Source organism: Mustelus asterias, chromosome 18 (assembly GCF_964213995.1).
Source record: "Mustelus asterias chromosome 18, sMusAst1.hap1.1, whole genome shotgun sequence".
NCBI lineage: Eukaryota > Metazoa > Chordata > Chondrichthyes > Carcharhiniformes > Triakidae > Mustelus > Mustelus asterias.
In genome coordinates this window covers 61175054-61198228 of record NC_135818.1, presented here as the reverse complement: position 1 = coordinate 61198228, position 23175 = coordinate 61175054, and the positions used below count along the sequence as shown (strand labels likewise).

At 41.2% G+C, this 23175-nt stretch overlaps 1 protein-coding gene across 2 annotated transcripts in view; it reads left to right on the top strand.

Moving 5' to 3' along the window:
• The first annotated feature begins 3822 nt into the window (after positions 1-3822).
• The window catches only part of klhdc2 (kelch domain containing 2), a 29710-nt gene continuing 10357 nt past the window's right edge, over positions 3823-23175 (top strand). Inside the window, exons 1-12 of one of the 2 annotated variants that reach the window (XM_078234147.1) lie at positions 3823-3919; positions 4719-4928; positions 8644-8723; positions 11243-11360; positions 14934-15052; positions 15760-15841; positions 16937-17020; positions 18018-18098; positions 18906-18964; positions 20299-20411; positions 20886-20958; positions 21916-22003. In XM_078234147.1, coding sequence (XP_078090273.1) covers positions 4731-4928; positions 8644-8723; positions 11243-11360; positions 14934-15052; positions 15760-15841; positions 16937-17020; positions 18018-18098; positions 18906-18964; positions 20299-20411; positions 20886-20958; positions 21916-22003 — 1095 coding nt within the window. In that variant the 5' untranslated portion in view covers positions 3823-3919; positions 4719-4730. Of the gene's footprint in view, positions 3946-4718; positions 4929-8643; positions 8724-11242; positions 11361-14933; positions 15053-15759; positions 15842-16936; positions 17021-18017; positions 18099-18905; positions 18965-20298; positions 20412-20885; positions 20959-21915; positions 22004-23175 lie in introns of both variants that reach the window. The other variant, XM_078234148.1, reaches the window with a different exon arrangement.

Genomic DNA, 23175 nt, shown 5'->3' with positions numbered 1-23175 from the left:
TGATAGAATGTCAGATCCTGCTTTAATTTACCAAAACCAGTAACTTCCTACTACCTCACACACATTCGTACAAGATTACGAGGCGAGGTATATCCCTTTGGGTGGTTCCAAAATCGAGCAGAGGGAAAAATTACCTCCGTGTTGTAACACATTGAAAGCCTGTCCTACCTATTATCTATGGCATTCATGGATTTCTTAGCAATTGATATGTTTAAAAGCCAGTAGTATTTATGCATTTGTTTTTTTTTTGCTGATGAGTTCCTTCATATGTCATCCTTTCAAGTTGCTAGATTAAAATCAACTTTGTGCACCAGAGATTGTTCTGATTTTTGCTGTTGCTTCATTTGACTATCTTTTTATATAGTGTTGAATCTTTGATTCAGAACATTCCCCAGAAAATTGAGCACAAAATCTAAGCTGACTTTCCAGGGCGGTACTGAGGGAGTGCTGTGTTGTTGGAATTGCCATTTTTTGGATGAGACATTAAATTGAAGGCCCCATCTACCCTTCCAGGTTAGCATAAGGTATCCCATTTTGAAGACTAGTTGGTGTCCAGATCACCAACAACCTGTCCTGGTCCCCCATGCCGAAACTATAGTTAAGAAAGCCTCTACTTTCTCCAGAAGACCAAGGAAAGTTGGCATGTCCATTATGACTCTGACTAACCTTTACTAACCATTGAAAGCATTCGTTCTGGTTGCATCACAGCTTGGTATGGCTGCTGCTCTGTGTAAGACCGCAAGAAACTACATGAATGGATGAAGCCCAGTCCATCACTCAAACCAGCCTTCCATCCATTGACTCTGTCTACACTTCCTGCTGCCCCAGAAAAGCAGCCATCATAATTAAGGACCCCACTCACCCCGGACATATTCTCTTCAATCTTCTGTCAGGAAAAATATACAAAAGTCTGAGGAAACACTTCGATCACTCAAGAACAGCTTCTTCCCTGTTGCCATCAGACTTTTGAATGGACCTACCTTGCATTAACTTGATCTTTTTCTACACCCACCCTAGCTATGACTGTAACACTACATTCTGCACTATCTCCTTTCCTTCTCTATGAACGGTATGCTTTGTATAGTGTGCAAGAAACCATACTTTTCACTGTATACTCAACCAACATCATTAAAACATATTGTCTGGTCATTTATCACACTAGTGGTTGGAGATTTCTGTGCAGTTGACTGCTGCATTTCCAATATTGCAATAGTGATTATACTTAATGTATTTAATTGTGAAGAGCTTTGGAATGTACTAAGGTTGTGAAAGGCACTACATAAATGAAAGTCTTTGAACAAAACGTATGCACCAATATAAATCGATCAATACTTTTAAAAATTAAGTGGTCATATATGGGTAGCATAGAATAAGGGTTTGTGGGCAGATTAAAGGTTAATATGGAACTGGAGAACAGTAACCCCTGTGCTATGATATATGTCAACTGTGTGTGGTTGAGTCTGAAAGAAACTACGATGGAGATAACATCCATGCAGAGCTGTTCCTTATGGGGTTACTAATAAATGGCTTGTGTTGAACCATACAAGCCTCCAGCCCTCTCAGTGAGACACCAAACATTTACCTTACGACAGGTATCTGTTGTAATCTTTTGGTTTATCTCTTCCAAAGTCATGTAATAAGGATATAAATTACATTTCTCTTTATATCAAATATTAATGCAGCATTGTTAGTTCTCCAAAATTTGCGTGAACGAATTGACAAGTTTTGCCGGCCTTCAACTTGTCTGTAATATTGAATCTCAGATATTAAATATCCTATTTTACACGTCATAAGTAGTGGAGTAGCTATTCCTTAAATATTATGCAGCACAGTGGTTAGCACTGCTGCCACACAGGGCCAGGGAGCTGGGTTTGATTCCTGGCTTGGGTCACTGTGTGGAGTTTGCACATTCTCCCCATGTCTGTGTGGGTTTCCTTCGGGTGTTCCAGTTTCCTCCCACAGACCAAAAGACTGGTTGGGTGCATTGGCCATGCTAAATTCCCCCTCAGTGTAGCCGGACTAGGGGATTTTCACAGTAACTTCATTGCAGTGTTAATATAAGCCTATTTGTGACACTAATAAAATAAACTTTACCTGTAAAGAATGCTTCTAGTTTTTCTCGTTATTGACAGCAAGGATCAGTCAGAAGAAAAGCAGATGTGCATGCAATGGCACATTATGAAAAGTGCTCAGGTTATGGAGGAACTTTGAATTTCAAATTTTTATCTTCAACCACAATATGAATGGAGAAAGCAAAGGTAATAAGGAAACTGCTATAGGATGAGGGCACTGGAGTTTTGAATGAGTTATAGTTTGAAGTGGAACCTAGCACATTAATATTGTTGAAATAGTCAGCTCAGAGATGACAAAAATCCCATTTTAAGTATTTGTATGTTATATTTATTGCTTAAGGACGAGGGTATTGCACTGTAAGATATGAATGAGCAACACCTGCTGGCTTAGCCACCAACGCTTAAGTGTTGTGAAAAGTAATTTTTAAAAGTTCTCAATGGAAAAGCCCTCCTGCATCATTGGAGGATTTGTGATGCAGAGTTGCATGAAGCATAAATTTTCAAATACTTCCATGGATTCTTACTACTTTTGTAACCTGCAAGAATATGTTGTGACAGGGATACTGATGAGTGGTAGAGTACAGTACAGTACGCTATCCCTGTTTGGCACAGTGGCAGTGGTTAACACAGCTGCCTGGGTTCGATTCCTGGCTTGGGTCATAGTGTGAAGTCTGCACATTCTCCCCGTGTCTGCATGGGTTTCCTCCCACAGCCCGAAAGACGTACTGGCTAGGTGCATTGGCCACGCTAAATTCTCCCTCTAGTGTACCCGAACAGGTGCCAGAGTGTGGCAACTGGGGGATTTTCACAGTAACTTCATTGCAGTGTTGATGTAAGCCTGCTTGTGAAACTAATAAACTTTAGTTATCCGGACTTTTTCTGGTTTTGGAGCCTGCCATGGATTTCTTAGCAATTGATATTTTTAAAAGCCAGTAGTATTTATGCATTTGTTTTTTTTTGCTGATGCGGTCCTTCATATGTCACCCTTTCAAGTTGCTAGATTAAAATCAACTTTGTGCACCAGAGATTGTTCTGATTTTTGCTGTTGCTTCATTTGACTATCTTTTTATACATTGTGTTGAATCTTTGATTCAGAACATTCCCCAGAAAATTGAGCACAAAATCTAAGCTGACTTTCCAGGGCGGGACTGAGGGAGTGCTGTGTTGTTGGAATTGCCATTTTTTGGATGAGACATTAAATTGAAGGCCCCATCTACCCTTCCAGGTTAGCATAAGGTATCCCATTTTGAAGACTAGTTGGTGTCCAGATCACCAACAACCTGTCCTGGTCCCCCATGCCGAAACTATAGTTAAATCAAATTGATCAAATTTATTTTCTCCAAAAATATACTTTATTTATAAATCTGAGAACTTTACAATCATTCCAAAATGACCATCACACAAAAAGCAATAACATTCAGTTTCTTTACGTGCAGCAAGTAACATTCTGAGATGCTTCAATACAGTAAAGGAAACGTTTCATTCATTTTACAATGGTCTTACAAATGTTGCAAAGATATTTTAAAGGGTTGTCTACATGCCCCAGTGCAGACACCCTGCAGGCAGGATCCAGTTGCAGCCTCCAGACAAACCCCTGGCTTTGTCCGCTCCGGTGGACCATCAGAAATCCAGTCCCAGCTGCTCTTCCCACTGCGCAGCCGCGGATTTGAGTGGCATTGCCCTACTGCGCAGTCGCGAGTTTACCGGTCACGTGATTCACCTGACCATTTGACCCAGCAGCCACCGGAAGTTCTCCGGAGCGGGACTTCCGGTGTTGCGGAAGTGGGAGGGGGAGTGCTGGGGTGGAGTTTGTAAACAAGCGGCCGGGAGCTGGGATGCGGACGCAGGTACAGGGAGAGCCTGGAGAGAGGGGGTCAGTACTGTGGGGAGACTGTCAGTTGGGGCACCGAGGCCTGTGCCGGCGGGTTAATTAACCCCCTCCTGACTGAAGGCCGCTGCTCATTGCGGATGGAGCTGAGGCCTTTCAGTTAGTTTGGAAGTCTGTAGGGTGGCGGTGTCTGGTTGTGGGACCTTTCCTCATAACCTGCTCTCTGACCTCCACCCAGTGCCACTGACTTTATAACTGCTGAGTCGAAGGCATCATTAATATTCCTATCTCTGTACGCCTTGTTTTAAAATTGCAACAATTTAAGTTTTTTCGTTAGTGTCACAAGTAGGCCTACATTAACACTGCAATGAAGTTACTGTGACAATCCCCTAGTCGCCACACTCCGGCGCCTGTTCGGGTACACGGAGGGAGAATTTAGCGTGGCCAATGCACCTAACCAGCACGTCTTTCAGACTGTGGGAGGAAACCGGAGCACCCAGAGGAAACCCACGCAGACACGAGGAGAATATGCAGACTCTGCACAGTGACCCAAGCCAGGAATTGAACCCCGGTCCCATGCGCTGTGAGGCCGCAGTGCTAACCACTGTACCACCCTATTTGTCATACCCTGTCCACTCTGGTTGAGATAAACATCTTTCTTTGCTTATTTCATTTGCTGAATACTAATTTAGAGCCAGTTGGGAAGCATACACAATAAGGTTGTAGTCAAATTGTAGTCAAATCTTGACTACTTTTGTAGTGAAGTTGCATATGTAAGGTTAAAAATATGGTGTTTGACAAAGACTACTTTTGTTTAGAAATTGTGAAATATGGCAAATGAAAACGAAGATTTGAACGAGGACCTACATGCCGTAGATGAGGAGGAGGAGGAGGAAGAGGAAAATGGTATTGATTATCACCAGGATAGGATGCCACATCCAACTTTTCATGATTCTGTACCTGAAGAACGTAGTGGCCATGTAGCTGTAGCACATGGATGTTACATGTATATCTTGGGTGGCTATAAGGTAAGATAATATAAGCGATTTGACATGTTCATCCAAGTTTTATGAAATTGTCCATATGATCCATTTACTTTGGATGACCATACAGAGCAAATAATTCTTTAAAACGTGTATGTGTGTGTGACAGGGAAAAAACATATCTGTGGGTAATCCTGGATGCATTACAGTAATCTCAGGGACATCGCTGCAGGAGTTCCTCAGGGTTGTGTCCGAAGTCCAACCATCTTCAGCTGCTTCATCGATGACCTTCTCTCCATCATAAGGTCACATCTGAGGATGAATGTTCACCATTCTTGACTCCTCAGATACTGAAGCAGTCCATGCCCATATACAGCAAGACCTATACAACATTCAGCTTGGGCTGATAAGTGGCAAGCAACATTCGTGCCACACAAGTGCCAGGCAATGACCATCTCCAATAAGAGAGAATCACCCTTTGACATTCAGTGGCATTACTGTTGCTGAATCCCCCACTATCAACATTCTCCACTATCAACCATTGACCAGAAAATAAACTGAACCAGCCACATAAATATTGTGGCTACAAGAGCGGGTCAGAAACTAGGAATTGTGCACAGAATGACTTGCCTCCAGACTCCCCAAAGCTTGTTCACTATCTACAAGACACAAGTCAGGAGTGTAATGTAATCATCTCCACCTGCCTGGATGAGTGGAGCTCCGGCAACACTCAAGAAGCTCAACACCATCCAGGACAAAGAAGCTCAACACCATCCAGGACAAAGCAGCTTACTTGATTCGCATCCCATCCACCACCTTCAACATTCCCCTCCTCCACCACTGATGCACAGTGTGTACCATCTACAAGATATACTGCAGCAATTCCATCAAAACTCCTTTGACAGCACCTTCCAATCTTGTGATCTCTATCACCTAGAAAGACTAGGGTAGCAGATCAATAGGAAGACCACCCTCTGCAAGTTTTCCTTCAAGTCAAGCCATCCTTACTTGGAACTATATCGCTGTTCCTTCACTTTCGTTGGATCAAAATCCTGGAACGCCCTCCTTAATGGCACAGTGAGTGCTCCTACAACATATGGACTGCTGTGATTCAAGAAGGTAGCTCACCACCACCTTCTCAAGGGCAATTGGGTAATAAATGCTGGCCTTGCCAGTGACGCACACATCCTATGAATGAATAGTAAAAATATAAACATGGCACAAAAGGAAGTCACTTGGCCCATTGTGTCCATGTTGTCTCCCTGTAGAGTGATTCAGTCTCATTCTGCTCTATTTCCCATTGACCATGCAAGTTTTTTTTTCCCCTCAAGTTCCCATGAAATTTCTCTGAAACAATTGATGGTCTCTGCTTCTACCACCCTCATAGCAAATTCCAGATCATTGCCACTTGCTGTGTAATTCTTCCTCACATCCCCTTGCCCAAAAACTTAAATCTGTGTTCTTCATACCATATAACAGCAGCTAATAGGAACATTTATTTGTCGATTTACTTTGTGTATCATCTTTTACACTTCTATCAAGCGGCACGGTAGCACAGTGGTTAGCACTGCTGCTTCACAGCTCCAGGGTCCCGGGTTCGATTCCCGGCTCGGGTCACTGTCTGTGTGGAGTTTGCACATTCTCCTCGTGTCTGCGTGGGTTTCCTCCGGGTGCTCCGGTTTCCTCCCACAGTCCAAAGATGTGCGGGTTAGGTTGATTGGCCAGGTTAAAAAAAAAAAAAATTGCCCCTTAGAGTCCTGGGATGTGTAGGTTAGAGGGATTAGCGGGTAAAATATGTGGGGTGGGATTGTGGTCGGTGCAGACTCGATGGGCCGAATGGCCTCCTTCTGCACTGTAGGGTTTCTATGATTCTATGATTCTATCAAACCTCCCCTCAATCTGCTTGAGGGAAACCCAGCTTTTCTCTCCATGCCTCCACTGTCTACTATCCTCTAGTTTGAAAAACAGCCATTTACCGTGACTTGCTGCTTTCTGTTCCTGCGTCAATCTTTTTATCCAAAGCTGACACTGACCCACTTCAGTTTTGTTAGCAAGCCTTTTATATGGTACTTTGGGTTCCCAAACATTGATTGTGACCCCTCTTGGTTATGGGGACCATCTGGCGTTGTGCGTTCAGGAGCAGCAATTGAGACTGACTGTCAAACAGAGGCCCTGATGGAACAATTCTGGTATCAGCATGTGTATGAATCATTCTTGACTCCCAAGCCCCAAGAGGGCCTTCAAAATATTCGCGGACAAAACTGGGTGCTGCTCAACAACTCCTGCACCCATCCCTACTCAACTGTGCCCTCCGTGTTTCAGTCTGGAGTCGCACAAATTCTCAGTGGGCACAGTGGAAAAAGTTTGGGAAATACTGCCCTATAGACAACATTACTACATTCCCTTCATCAACTTCTGTTACTTCATCAAAAAACATTAAGTTTGATTCGTTAAACAGAATCTGCCTTTTACAAATCTGTGGTGGTTCTCCTTAATTAACACAACCCTCTCGAAGTGCCTGTTAATTGTTTTCAGCTTATTGCTTCTAAAACCTCGCCCACTACTTATGTTAAATTGACAAGATGGAGCTATCAGGGATGTCCTTACACCCTTTCTGGGAATATCAAAATAACTTGGGTGCATATTCTCTGGAGTTCATTAAATCCTACAACAATCTCCAGTGGTTTGACAGGGTAGGCACTGAGGCACTGTTTTCCCTGGCTTGGGAATCTAGAACATCGGCATGGTCTTCAGATAAGGGGCTGATTATTTAGGATTTGGATAAGGAAAAATTTCTTCCTTCAAAGAGTTGTGGATAATTGGAATTCTCGACCCCAGAGGTTTTTCCATGGTTACATAAGTTTAAAAATCAGTGTGCATCAAATTACTGAGAGAAAATCTCCTCTACTCATTATACAATATCTTGTTGAATAATGGAGCAGTGTGCAGACATTTTCAAACTTTGTTACCACTGCTGTGGAGGATTTGTTTATTGTACTTTGTTTAAAATCAAATGATTTGATCACAAAATGTCAGATGATTTTTAGAATTGGGACTTCACAAAATAATTGCAGAAGATGGAGTTGGGACATCTTGTTGAAGTTATACAAGACATTGGTGAGGCTACACTTGGAATACTGTGTACAGTTCTGGTCACCCTATTATAGAAAAGATATTATTAAACCAGAAAGAGTGCAGAAGAGATTTACTAGGATGCTACCGGGACTTAATGGTTTGAGTTATAAGGAGAGGCTGGATAGACTGGGACCTTTTTCTCTGGAGCGTAGGAAGGCTGAGAGGTGATCTTATAGAGGTCTATAAAATAATCAGGGGCACAGATCAACTAGATAGTCAATATCTTTTCCCAAAGTTAGGGGAGTCTAAAACTAGAGGGCATAGGTTAAAGGTGAGGGGAGAGATACAGAAGTGTCCAGAGGGACAATTTTTTCACACACAGGATGGTGAAAGTCTGGAACAACTTGCTAGAGGTAATTGTAGAGGCGGGTACAATTTTGTCTTTTAAAAAGCATTTAGGCAGTTACATGGGTAAGATGGGTATAGAGGGATATGGGCCAAATGTGGGCAATTGGGATTAGTTTAGGGGTTTAAAAAAGAAGGGCGGCATGCACAAGTTGGGCCGAAGGGCCTGTTTCCATGCTGTAAATCTCTATGATTTTATGACTCTCTAAGATATGACTGTTAAGCACCGTCATTTGTTTTTTGGTTCCTTTTCCTGGACTGCTTTACATTTGTTTTGCAGAATGCTGCAATTCAAGGCTACCACGATTTCTACTTGCCAAGGGAAGAACTTTGGATCTATAACATGGAAACTGGGCGATGGTATGTGCAATGTTTCTATTTCCTATCCAGATTTTACACATTGAAAAGATAGCAGATAATTCTGAGCCCCAGGGGAACATGCAAACAGTTTGGTCTGACTGGTGTTTTCGGGCATGTTAATGAAGATGATGTTATACAGTCTTTTACTAGAGATTATGTTAATCTTTGGAATGATTTCCAACATTATTCAATCCCCAAACTAGATCACTTACTATAAGTGCACTTATCCCGAGCATTATCGTGTCTTGCGAACAACAACTGCCTCAGATTAGTGTCATGCTGTCCTCCATGGAGTGGGGCCTGATGTGATGGATTGGCAAGCCCCCGCAGCTATTTTATTCAGCTGCTTGTCAGTTTGATCAGCCTTAATCAGGGAAGCAACTCTTCTCTATCATGTCAAAATGGCCCACTCGCCCTAACAGCACTGTGGGTGTACTTTCGCCACTTGGACTGCAGTGGTTCAAGAAGGCGGCTCACCACCACCTTCTAAAGGGCAATTACTGATGGGCAATAAATGTTGGCCTACAACCTATAAATTAATTTCAAAAATTGACCAGAGAACCGGGGTTTGTGCATTCACTTGAATTCCTTTTTAGCATTAAAGTTCACATCTATTCCACTTTGCATACAGAGATGCCTAGCATCATAGATCTCCAGGGCATCACCCTTGCTAAACGGGACAACACCATGGAAGGCTCATGTCCTCAGATCTTCTTGATCTCCTCAGAGTTTGCAAACTCTGTCAAGCATGTGCACTTGTCCACCGTCAGTTGCCCTCTGCAACCATTGCAGTCCTTGCCATTGGTCCCCGTGCTCTGAAATTCTTGCAGCTGCACTCCTTATTCCACAGTCCTTGCCTCTTACAACATCCCACACAACTTGTCAATGTCCTCACACACTATTGGCTAGATCTGATTGAGTCTCCTGTGAGACCCCTTGGCCAGCTCCCTCAGGAAATTGGTACAATCTGCTTTGTTCACATTTTCCTTTATCTGACCAGTAATGCAGATCATAAATCATCATTAAATGTCAAATATAATGCTTGCCTAAACCAACTGCCAATGCCTCATTTTTCCCGACACAAGGGTGTGGTCATAGTCGTTGCATGTTCCCAGTTGCTCCAAGCAAGTAGTCAGTCTGTCTTGAATGACTGCAATCCTTATGAAGATGGTGCCTTCACAGTGATGTTAGATTTGGGATTGTGTGATTCTGACCATGGAAGATGGAGGGCAAATAGTGTGGTTTCTCCTGTTTGACAAGGGCAATACCTAACACTGACAGGTCATAAATGTCAACCATATTGTTCAGATCCCACTGCAGGCTGCCTCCTCATCAAGAGAGTTATGAATGCAGCTAATGCTGTGGAATTGTCAGTCAGTAACTTCATTCCTGCTCTTATGTCAGAGGGAAGATCATTGAGGAACATCAGTCTCATGTGTGGACAGTAGAGATAGTCTCTTCTCATATGGTGCTGGTGATGGAACTATTGGGGGAATTCAGAATCTGCTTCCACATTTCATTGTGGGAGACATGGCATTACCTGATGAATACAATTGTAACTATAGAAGTCACAGGCAGCAGGAGGATGGTGTTAGAGCTGCAGTCACTTTTGCAGTGGCAATGCTACTTTTCTTGGATGGAAGTCTCACAAAGAAATGTGACTGCTCAGAAACAGTCCCCCCCCCCCCCCCCCACAAACACACACACACACACACTTTATTTGATTCTTGTCAATGCTTTGCATGCAAGATGTTAGACTAATTAAGATTTGTTCAATTGTATTCATCCTCGTTATAAGGCATATTAGATTTAGACAGATTGCTATGCATCAGACCAATGTTCATCTTTGTAGAAATAACCATTCTATTGCAAAAATGCAAAGCATTTAAGGGCAGTTGTGATTAAGGATGTTCCACTAGACTGTAAAGTGGACAATTCATTACCAGATGGTGAAAAATAATTTAACAGTGTGATGTATCGCAGCTAATCCCAATCTTATCCCCATTTGAAATTCAAGTGTGCACTGACCAGGAGGAGGAAATATGTGCAGTTTCATTTTTCCCCCTCCTCACTTTGTTTTTCAAGAACACTAAAGGCAGTTGTAGCCTCCCTTCCCAAACACTAACTGAAATGAGTTAACTCCTCAGTTAAGCAGTCAGTATTTTGTCCGAAATAATGCTGGGGCAGTTGTTGGTTGGTGGATTTCTGCAATGATAGTGAAATTAACGTGAAAGAAAGAAAATCAGGTGAGTGTCCCATTAGGCCCATGTTTTGTGCTGTTTCATGGTTGAAGAGGAAGAGCCGTTGTACCTGCCCAACCTGATTTCTCAGCCGCAGTCATGAAAAACTTAATGAAAGGAAAAGGAAGAAATGGAATGGAGACCACATGGTCTTTTTTGTTCAGTAAACAGTAAATCGGAATGATTCAGATTTGCCCGTATCCATTTTAAGAAAAACTTATTTAAAAATAAAACTAGTCAGTTATAACTCTTGCAGATAAAATAATTAATTTCTTACAGGAAGAAGAAATACACAGAAGGTGATGTTCCTCAGTCCATGTCAGGGAGTTGTGCTACTTGCGTGGATGGTGTACTGTATTTGTTTGGAGGACATCATGTAAGAGGGAACACAAATGAGGTAACAGCTTTCTACTTTTTGAGTAGGAATTCCATTGTAGTTAACTGTAAAGCAACTAGATTGATGCACTTTTCACAATCTGAATTGTCAATTGTTTAAATTCAGATGTTTTATGAAGCCATTGTACATTTTGATTAGTGCCACCTCTCCCCAACAACAGTCTGTTTGCAACCTTGGTGGCACATTTGATCCTGAGATGAGCCCCTGCGCCCCCCCGCCCCCACCACCCATATTCGTGCCATCTCTTAATACTGCCTATTTTCACCTCCGTAACATTGCTTGACTTCACTGTCCCTGTTCATCTGCTGCTAAAAGCTTCAATCATGCCATTGCTACCTCCTAGACTTGACAATTCCTGACTGGACTTCCACATTCTATCCTTCATACATACACTTGAGGTCATCAAAAACTCTGCTGCCCTTGTCTTAACTCACAGCGCATCTGTTTCCTTATCACCCCTTGCTCGCTGACCTGCATTGACTCCCAGTCAAGCAACACCTTGATTTTAGAACTCTCATCCTTGTTTTTAAATCCCTCTATGGCCTCATCTTTCCCTATCTCTGAAATCTCTCCAATCCCACAACCGTCAGAGATCTGTGCTTTTCTAATTCTGGCCTCGTGCATTCTCAATTACAATTGCTCCACGATTGATAGCGATGTCTTCAGTTGTCGAGATCTCCAAGCTCTGGAATTCCCTCCTTACACCTCTCCACCTCACTTTTCACATTCAAGATGCTTCTTAAAACCTATCTCTTTGACCAAACTTTTGGTCATCTGACCTAATGTCTCATTTAGCTTTGTGCTGTGTTTTGTTTTATAATGTTCCTGTGAAGCGCCTTGGGCCATTTCATTACATTGAAGGCGCCACTTGTTGCTTGTGTAGAATACATGGAAATATTAAAGCTTCTTGCTTCGAGCTGTAATGGGGTTTCAAAATGGAGGTAAATTGCTTACTCTACCTTTTGCTCTGCATATTAAATACTTTTTGAAGAGTAATGTTTGACTTGTAGATTTGTAAAGCCAATAAAATTCAAAGCAAAATTTTTCCATCTCCAGAAATAATTTCTCGATATTGCTGGTAAAGGCACGATTATTGCCCATTCATAAGTTGTCCTGCGAAGGTTGTGATGGGCTTTCACCTTGAATTGCTGCTGTGCTTATGATGGCGGATGTTACCTTCTGGGGTGATAGGAAATTCAGGGTTGTTGAGAGGGATGAGCAGGAGGATGGTGTTAGAGCTGCAGTCATTCTAACACCTGTCCGATTCAGGATGTGTGATGGGAGGTGAACTTCGTGCTGTTTGCAGTATAATGCTGCTTCTGTTCTCCTAGATAGTAGATATCACGCATTAAAACAATGTTGTGGGACTAACCTTGGTGAGTTGCTGTAGATTGTGCCTTTTTGCTAGAAGCCAATGATCACTTTTGGCAGTGATGTATTTTATCACTAAATTTGTATGATTATGCAACATTGATGTAACAATTTATTCCTGTTACAAATGTCCTAACTGGAAGTATTATGATTGTAGAATTCCTAAACATTCCCTATAGGCATAGGGACCACAGCAAGCCATTCAGCCCCTTGAGCCTGTTCCCCTTCAATTAGGTAACAGCTGATCTGCATCTTTATCTATTTGCCTTTCATACCCTCCCCTAACAATCTATCATCTCAATTTTGAAATTTTCACTTAATCTAACCTCCACAGCATTTTGGGTGATAGAATTCCACTACCCTTTTCTGAAGGAGTGTGCTCTGAAGTCACCCCTGAACAGCCTAGCTCTAATTTTGAGGTTAAGACCCCTTCTTCTGGACTCACCCACCAGAGGCAATAGTTTCTTTTTACCAGTTGCAGAACAATAAACTAATATAAGTAACTGGAGTGTGAACCTCTACCGTGACAGATCTGTTGTTAGTATAGCTGTATTCATCTAAGTGCCCACCCAGTTTCTTCCTATCTAGGTTGTTTAAGTTATTTGGAAATAGATCTGTCCCACGCTGTATTACTGTAACGTACCACTCACTGTTGTAATATGCATCACTGATCAAAACAGGTGGGAGAATCTTTAGTGAGGAGTTATTGGCATTCCCGAAGTTCACTGGTGTGTTGTAGATGTGGAATTTTAGCCTTTCATTGGGACATTTTTGTCAAGCAACAGCCTGACATAGTCGAGCTTCCCAAGTAATAATTTGCACCAAGGTCCCAGACATTGTACCATTCCAGGTACATCCTGTCCCACCAGCAGGGAAGACCCACCAGAGGTGGCAGCCCAGTAGTTACAATTAGGAAGGAGTGGCCCTGATCTTTGACTCCATGAAGTCTCTTGGTATCAGGTCTAACATGGACAAGGAAACACGATTACCACCTATTTCCCCTCTCAGCTGATGAAACGGTACTACTACGTGTTAAACACCACATTGAAGGACACATATGCCACACTGGATCTGTAGCAGATGGTAAAAAACATCGAGGGAAAAACCTATTTGACCTCACTAATCTACCCATATAGTCCTTGAGACCAAGTTATGTCTCCACACTGAGGCTACTATCCATCATCCTTCTTGGCATTACCGCCGTACTAAATAGGATAGATTCAGAACAAATCTGGTAGCTCAAAACTGAGCATCCATCAGCAGAAGATGAATTGTATTCAGCCACAATCTGTAAATTCATGGTTGGACGCATCCCTCACTCTAACATTACATAAAGCCAGATGATCAACTCTGGTTCACTGAGGAACAGCATCAGGTATTCCTGAAAATGATTTGCCCAACTGGTGAAGCTACAACATAAGACTACGTGCATGCTTAAAAGAAAAGTGGCACAGTGTGGAAAGCGGAAAGCAATCCTACAACCAACTGATCAGATCAAAGCTCTGCAGTCTACTCACATCCAGTCATGATCACTGATGGACAATACGATTATCCAGAGGAGGTTGTTCCACAAACACCCTGATTCTCAACGATCCCAGCTCGTCAATGTAAAGGACAAGGCTAAAATATTTGCAACAATCTTCAGCCAGGAAGTCCCAAGTGAATATTCCATCTTGACCTCCTCCTGAGGTCCCCAGCATCACAGATATCTTCAACCAATTTGATTCACTCCACCACCTGAAGTATTCAGTCCCCTCATCATTGATGCACAATGGCAGCAATGTGTATCGCCTACTATTATACACTACAGCAATTTACCAAGACTCCTTCGACAGCACCTTCCAAACCTGTGATGTCTTACAAGAAAAATAAGTGCAGCAGATGCATGGGAACACCACATGCAAGATCCTTTCTAAGCCATACACCATCCTGACTTGGAACAATATCACCATTTCTTCACTGTCACTGATTGATAAACCTCAAAGCCTCTTTCTAACAGCACTGTTGGTGTACCTACATCACGTGGACTGCAGCAGTTCAAGAAGCTGACTTACTACCACCTTCTCAAGGGCAATTGAGTATGGGCAACAAATGCTGGCCTAGCAATGCTCACATCCACTTAATAGGGGGAAAAAAATAGAGATCAAACTTGTAAAAGGAAAAGGTAAACTTTGGAGTTAATTCCCTTTCATCTTGTTGCAGTTCTACATTCTAAACCTGAGAGCCAAAGACAAAATACTTCATTGGGAGAGAATAAAAGATTTCAAGGGGGTACCACCAACACCCAAAGACAAACTTGGATGCTGGGTGTACAAAAACAAGTAAGTACATAATTATCTCTAATACAATATTGCTTCATGAACAACAAAGTGAAATGGCCTCTTCCAGGCAATTGTACAGATAGTCGGTCTACACAAGTTCATAGCTGCTGTTTTATCATAGATCAGACTTTACATTTTACTTCTTCGCTTTGCATGTATATAATCAAGTATTAATACATAAAGAAAATATTGGAAATATTCAAACTATTTTCAGTTATTAACATTCTCTTGCTATGCAAGAATATTTAAATTCACATTTTATACAAATGAAAGGGAAGATAAAGGTAATTTTAAGCTTCAATTTTACTTTTTAAAATGACAAATGAAGAGAAATTGTATAATCTAATATTTTTATTATTGTTGATTTTAGCCTACTATTAGAATTAAATATATATATATTTTTAACAAGGTTTGAAGCTTAGCTTATCAAAGAAAACCTTTTCTGGTAACTGCAGAGGTGGAAGAAAGGGAACTGCCGTTGACACCTGTTCCATTGTGTTCATGGAAGGCTGTAGTTAGATTTTAAGACCTTAAATATCTACATATTACACAGTATGTTTGGTTTAGCATTTTCCTGAGTCTGAAGAGGACCTGAGATAAAGCAGAATATTTAATTAATTAATTAAATTCTATTTTTAAAAAAATGTTATTCCAAATTTCTTTCTTTCACGCCCACTATTGTTACTGCTACTTTCATTTTACACCAGGTTGATTTTCTTCGGTGGCTATGGTTACCAACCTCGAGAACAGCATCAGGGATCATTTGAATTTGATGAATCTTCATTTTGGGTAAGTAATTCAGCATATTGCTTTGTTTGATTTGATTTATTATTGTCACATGTATTAGTATACAATGAAAAATATTGTTTCTTGCGCGCTATACAGACAAAGCATACCATGCATAGAGAAGGAAAGGAGAGAGTGCAGAATGTAGTGTTACAGCCATAGCAAGTGTGTAGAGAAAGATCAACTTAATGCGAGGTAGGTTCATTCAAAAGTCTGATGGCAGCAGGGAAGAAGCTGTTCTTCAGTCGGTTGGTAAGTGTCCTCAGATTTTTGTATCTTTTTCCTGACGGAAGAAGGTGGAAGAGAGAATGTCTGGGGTGTGTGGGGTCTTTGATTATGCTGGCTGCGTTTCCAAGGCAGTGGGAAGTTTAGACAGTGTCAATGGGTGGGAGGCTGGTTTGTGTGATGGACTGGGCTTCGTTCACGACCCTTTGTAGTTTCTTGTGGTTTTGGACAGAGCAGGAGCCATACCAAGCTGTGATACAACCAGAAAGAATGCTTTCTATGGTGCATCTGTAAATGTTGGTGAGGGTCGTAGCTGACATGCCAAATTTCCTTAGTCTTCTGAGAAAGTAGAGGTGTTGGTGGGCTTTCTTAACTATAGCATCAGCATAGAAGGACCAGGACAGGTGATTGGTGATCTGGACACCTAAAAACCTGAAGCTCTCAACCATTTCTACTTCGTTCTCATTGATGTAGACAGGGGCATGTTCTCCACTACGCTTCCTGAAGTCAATGACTATCTCCTTCATTTAGTTGATATTGAGGGAGAGATTATTGTCACCGCACCAGTTCACCAGATTTTCTATCTCTTTCCTGTACTCCGTCTCATCATTGTTCAAGATCTGACCCACTGCGGTGGTATCATCAGCAAACTTGAAGATCGAGTTGGAGGGGAATTTGGTCGTAGGTGTATAAGGAGTAGTAAGAGGCTGAGGATACAGCCTTGTGGAGCACCAGTGTTGAGGATGATCATGGAGGAGGTGTTGTTGCCTATCCTTACTGATTGCGGTCTGTGGGTTAGGAAGTTTAGTATCCAGTCCCTTCCTTTGCAAAAGAAGATAATGGGAATTAAACCATTGTAATGTTTTTTTCCAGAATGCAAGCCATCCGAGAGGCTGGAACAATCATGTCCACTTCATCGACCTTGAGACTTTTACGTGGAACCAGCCCATTACAAAGGTATCGGGCCTGTTATATAGTGTTGCTGAAGAATGGCTTTATCTTTTCTAAGTTGCAGTACTTTCCACTGGTGCGAGAATTGTTTTTCTCATGTTTAGAACAAAAACAGAAAATGCTGGAAAATCTCAGCAGGTTTGATGGCATTTGTGGAGAGAGAATAGAGCCAACTGCTGGAATTTTACCGCCTCACCTGCCCGAGGCTCGTAAGATCCCACCCAAGGCCAATGGAGAATGCCTGTTCTGCAAGCCTCGCCCCCCCTCTTCTCTCCACCCCCCCCCCCCCCCCCCGGGCAGAATTGGAGCAGGCATGCCAGTAAAATTCCGACCAATGTTTCAAGTCTGGATACAACCCTTCGTCAGTTCTGAAACATTAGCTTTATTCTCTCTCCACAGATGCTGTCAGACCTGCTGAGATTTTCCTGCATTTTATGTTTTTGTTTCAGACTTGAGGGCAGCACGGTGGCACAGTAGTTCTCTGAGGCACTTCATGACGCAATATCTGACAATTTAAGGCCTGAACCAAAAAAAGGAGGGGCGGCACGGTGGCACAGTGGTTGGCACTGCTGCCTCACAGCACCATAGACCCGCGTTCAATTCCAGCCTTGGGTCACTGCCTGTGTGGAGTTTGCATTCTTCCCGTGTCTGCGTGGGTTTCCTCTGGGTGCTCTGGTTTCCTCCCACAGTCCAAAGATGTGCGGGTTAGGTGGATTGGGTCATGCTAAATTGACCCTAGTGTCAGGGGGATTAGCAGGGTAAATATGTGGGGTTATGGGAATAGGACCTGGGTGGGATTGTGGTCTCTGCAGACTCAATGGGCCAAATGACCTCCTTCTGCACTGTAGGGATTCTATGATTCGTGCATCTGCATTATCTTGTCCTTTTTTTGTGTTTAGTTTTGATTCGGATAATTTTACCAGAACCTAGTACCCGTCCGAAATAATGGAATCCTAACCTTTTGAGTGATGAATTGATAATGATGTGTTGTTGTAACCAATAGGGAAAACCTCCTTCACCTAGAGCAGCTCATGCTTGTGCTACAATTGGAAACCGAGGCTATGTGTTTGGAGGAAGGTATCAGGTATGTTGTTTTATTTGCTATACAATAAAATGTTATGCTTTAGCTAATTCTGTATTACTTGTACTAACATCATAAATGTTGCATTTGGTGAAAATAGAGTATTTCTTAAAATACATTATGCAATTTTAATCCGATCTCATTAATTCATTTACATTAAGGAAGGACAGTTCATATTTCCTATGAATTCATCTTTAAAATGTTTTATTGCTTTAAGAGTACAGTTTGCAATTATGTATGGAACTTAAAACAAACTGAAATCTTAGGAGTCTTGACAATCATTTGAACAGTGCCTTGCTGTGGTCTTTTCTTGTTCCTACTTAAAAAAATAAATTATTATTATTATAACTATTCAAAAAGGGCATTTTGAGTGATTGAAAATGGAAAATAGAAATCTGTCTCTCTTTGAGGCAGTCAAGCACTCTCGGATCAGGTCTGGTTTTAAATGGACCAAGTGCAGAGTAAAGCTCCCTCTACTGCCAAATATGTGTTGCATTACTGTACAAGAGAAAAATATAATTTCCCCAACTGTTTATTCTTGTGGCTAATCTTGTATTTTCACCTTTTCCCAGTGGAAGTAAAATACCTGTTCTACAGAGAAGGAAGTAACAAAAACTAGCATGAACGTTAGAACTAACACAGATGTAATGAAATTCAAATCTTTCCATTAAAAGGTCACTTGTGTAACAATGTTAGAGATTTATTCCCCTCAGAAGACAAAATGCCTCCAACAATTAACCTTGTAATACCTGTCTGCTACAAATCAATATTCATTTATGTACTTTGTTTTTTTCACTCTCTCTATCTAAGGATGCCAGGACCAACGACCTCTATTACCTTGATTTGGATACTTGGGAATGGAATGAAGTGTATGTTACAGTTTCATTTATTTTACATGATTGTGGGTTGCTGAATTAAGAACTATCACTTCCCTTTCACTCTTCTCTCAATCTCCTCAACATATTTGCCAGGAATTTCTTTGGTGCTAAACGTAAATTGGGTTTTGAGCGCCATTCCCAATGTTAGATCGGCGGGACAGCTCCAAGGAAATTCCAGCGCTTTGATTTCTTGCTGGATTATAGTTCCAAATACATTGGATATCCTTCAGTTATTTGCCAAGTGACTTTTTTATTTAGAAATCTTAACAGTAAGTGACAACAAAAAATCAGCCAAGCCTGATTATTCTGAATCTTATCACCCATGTACAGCTTCTGGCATGGTGTTTCTTGGCGCAACAGAATACTAGTTGTGATTTTCCTCCAGGGCAGTGGGGCTAGTTGTATGGCTGTTACTATCACTGTAATAAGTCAAGCCAACAGCACTGATGAGGATTAAATCTGGAACTTCCCTTAAATGTATGGTTTAGCTACTCTACAAACTTGCTGAGCTATCACAGGATCAACAAAATCATTTTAAATGATTGTGTTTGTTTTGGTTTAAAGGATATTATCAAACTATTGTCCATTAAATGTGTTATTTCTTATTAAAAAAACATTTTCCTCACTGCCTGAATAAGCAGGTGAGCAGCTCCTCAACCTCTGCTAGTGTTGAACAAAGACCATTTGTCCACAGGTGCATAACAATGAACTGCGATAAATGTTTTCTTTCTTTTAGTAATTTTATCCCTTTGTGAAGCCCCAATCCTTAACAAAGCAGCTCATTTATACCCTGACCTAGTTGTGGAATGTCGGGCATGGCATGCGCCATATAATAAGAATAAAAATAACTTCCGGATTAAAAATGTATAATTTTTATTAATATATGGGAAACATAGAGCGGGTCCACCAATATCTGAAAAGAGATGGTACAAGTTAATGTTCCAAACTGAATGCTTTTTGTTAACCTTTTGTCTTTATTCAGATGCTAAAGAACCTGCTGTGTATTTTAAGCTTCATTTCAGATTTCTAGTTTTTCTTTTTATCTCTACTAATTTTGCTGTACCAATCTGAAACAGAAATAGCTTCATAAATCTATGCTTACATCACCATTGCTGGTCATGAATATAGTTCCTAATCTTTCTCCATTTATTGACATTAGTGAAACATGTAAGGCTGCACCAGAGGTGCTCATTTCATTGATTCTATCTGTAGTTGAGGTTTGGTGTATGCAGTGTTGTATACAGGAATTGAGTGTTTAGGCTATCCATGAATCAATGCACTTCCATTGGGAACATTGTCTATCACTCAAAACTTTTATTTGCTAGGGTACAATCTCCTGATCAGATCCCCGTTGGCCGTTCTTGGCACTCACTCACTACAATCTCAAATGACCATCTCTTCCTTTTTGGAGGTTTCACGACTGACAAACAACCGTTAAGTATGTTTAACTCTTGTTGCATAAATAATTTACTATTGCAAAGAATTTTTGGAGACTGCAGTTAAGAGTTGAGTCTGCCTTTGGGCATTATGGTTAAGGTGGCTTCGAGCTTTCCATTGTGTAACCTCCTCTAGATATTTCCATTTGTGCTTGTGCTGTTATCAACTGTATGCATTTATTTTTTCTGTAAATTATTTGCCTTAAATATTTTTAAATATAAATCTGCATTCAGCTTTTGTGCCCAAATTATTAGCGTAAGATATTGCACTTTATATGGCAAAAGAAATCGCCCGAGTCCCTTCAGGCCACGCAAACCCAGTCTTTAGTGAAAATGTCACCTTGATGGCAAGAGCTATCGAGGTATTTGTACCTGCTTTGTGAACAAAACAAATTAGCTCAACATAATTTTGTGTGACTAGATTGGTGTGCTTTAACAATTCACAACTAATTATATAAGATAATTTTGTTTTTCAGGTGATGCTTGGATATACAGTGTGAGCAAGAATGAGTGGTTAAAAGTAGAGCACAGTTATGCAGACAGACCAAGGTAAACAGCATAAATTGAAGACCTATTAAATTACAGTTTCCTTCTGAATTTTGCAATCTTGAGATGTTATTTGCACTCTTAACTTTGTGTTAGTTAATCAGTTAATGTTCCAGAATTATGTTATTATTTATAAGGGTTTTTAAAAAAACTATCCTTGTGTATTTATTCTGTGGTTATCAGTCTTGGTTGTCCTCTAAAGTAAGTAAGTGAAGTGCTAGACAGGACAAGTGCCTTGCAGGAAGTTGACAATCACCTGTCAAGCAATGATAGCATACTCTGGGAGAATAGCACTCTCAATGGCTGCAGCTCTTAATTTGCAGATGACACAGAAATTGTGTAGAGGATAACTGTAAGCTTCAAAATGATAGGTTAGTGGAGTGGGTAGAAAAGTAGCAGATGGAGTTCAACTCTGATAAGTGTGAGGTAATGCACTTAGGGAGGTCAAACAGTAAAAGGCAATACACAATAAACGGGAGTATACTGAGAAGGGAGGTGAAGTGAGAGATCTTGGCGTGCAAGTGCACAGGTCCCTAAAGGTAGCAGTACCGATAGATAAGGTTGTAAAGAAGGCATATGGCTTCTCCTTCATGGCAGAGGTATAGAATACAAAAGTGGGGATATAATGATGGAACTGTATAACACTCTGCTGAGGCCACAACTGCAGTATTTGTGCAGTTCTGGTCACCACTTTTTTTTTTAATTAACTGGTGCTATTTCAAGCTACTGAGGTGATTTTTTTTGTTGTTTTGCTTGCATATTCATGTAAGAACTCTGCTGCTACTCTAGTTTTTAATTGTTAAAAAGACCTTGTACAACCTTGTGGGAAAAGATAAGGTGTCCCAGTAGTGGTGATTACTCCTCCTCTCACAGTAAAAGTAAAATTTAACTTATGGGCACCATCCTTTCAAACAAAACAGGCAATATAACATTTATACTCATGTCATTATTTAACTGTAGGCTTTGGCATTCTGCCTGTACAAACGATGAGGCGGAAGTGATTGTTTTTGGTGGATGTGCCAATAATCTGTTGGCTCATCAACAAGCGGTAGGTGATTTTTTTTACAGTACTTTAAACAATGCCCTGAATTTTACTCTTACCGTAGAATGTAATTTGAGGTGTAAATTTAGTAAAGGGTCAAACATTATACACAAAACTCTTCAGCAGCTGTGGAGCACTGGAACTCTACATCAGAGGGTGAGTATTCGGAGAATAAAAATTCAGAACTTAACACCAAACTTGATATTTCTTGAATCTCAAACATTTAAAGTATTCTAAAGAAAACTAGAACATTCTCTCAGCGATATTTTCAGAATAACTACAGTCTTCTGAATGAGGATTTCGAAAGTGCGTTATGAATGTCACCAACTGGTGACATTACTGCAAGTAGTATAGCAGCCATTTTCTTCAGCATCATTGTGTTCTTTTGCATTAACATAATGAACATAGAACAGTACAGCACAGAACAGGCCCTTCGGTCCACGATGTTGTGCCGAGCTTTATCTGAAACCAAGATCAAGCTATCCCACTCCCTATCATCCTGGTGTGCTCCATGTGCCTATCCAAAAACCGCTTAAATGTTCCTAAAGTGTCTGACTCCACTATCACTGCAGGCAGTCCATTCCACACCCCAACCACTCTCTGCGTAAAGAACCTACCTCTGATATCCTTCCTATATCTCCCACCATGAACCCTATAGTTATGCCCCCTTGTAATAGCTCCATCCACCCGAGGAAATAGTCTTTGAACGTTCACTCTATCTATCCCCTTCATCATTTTATAAACCTCTATTAAGTCTCCGCTCAGCCTCCTCCGCTCCAGAGAGAACAGCCCTAGCTCCCTCAACCTTTCCTCATAAGACCTACCCTCCAAACCAGGCAGCATCCTGGTAAATCTCCTCTGCACTCTTTCCAGCGCTTCCACATCCTTCTTATAGTGAGGTGACCAGAACTGCACACAATATTCCAAATGTGGTCTCACCAAGGTCCTGTACAGTTGCAGCATAACCCCACGGCTCTTAAACTCCAACCCCCTGTTAATAAAAGCTAACACACTATAGGCCGCCTTCACAGCTCTATCCACTTGAGTGGCAACCTTTAGAGATCTGTGGATATAGACCCCAAGATCTCTCTGTTCCTCCACAGTCTTCAGAACCCTACCTTTGACCCTGTAATCCACATTTAAATTAGTCCTACCAAAATGAATCACCTCACATTTAT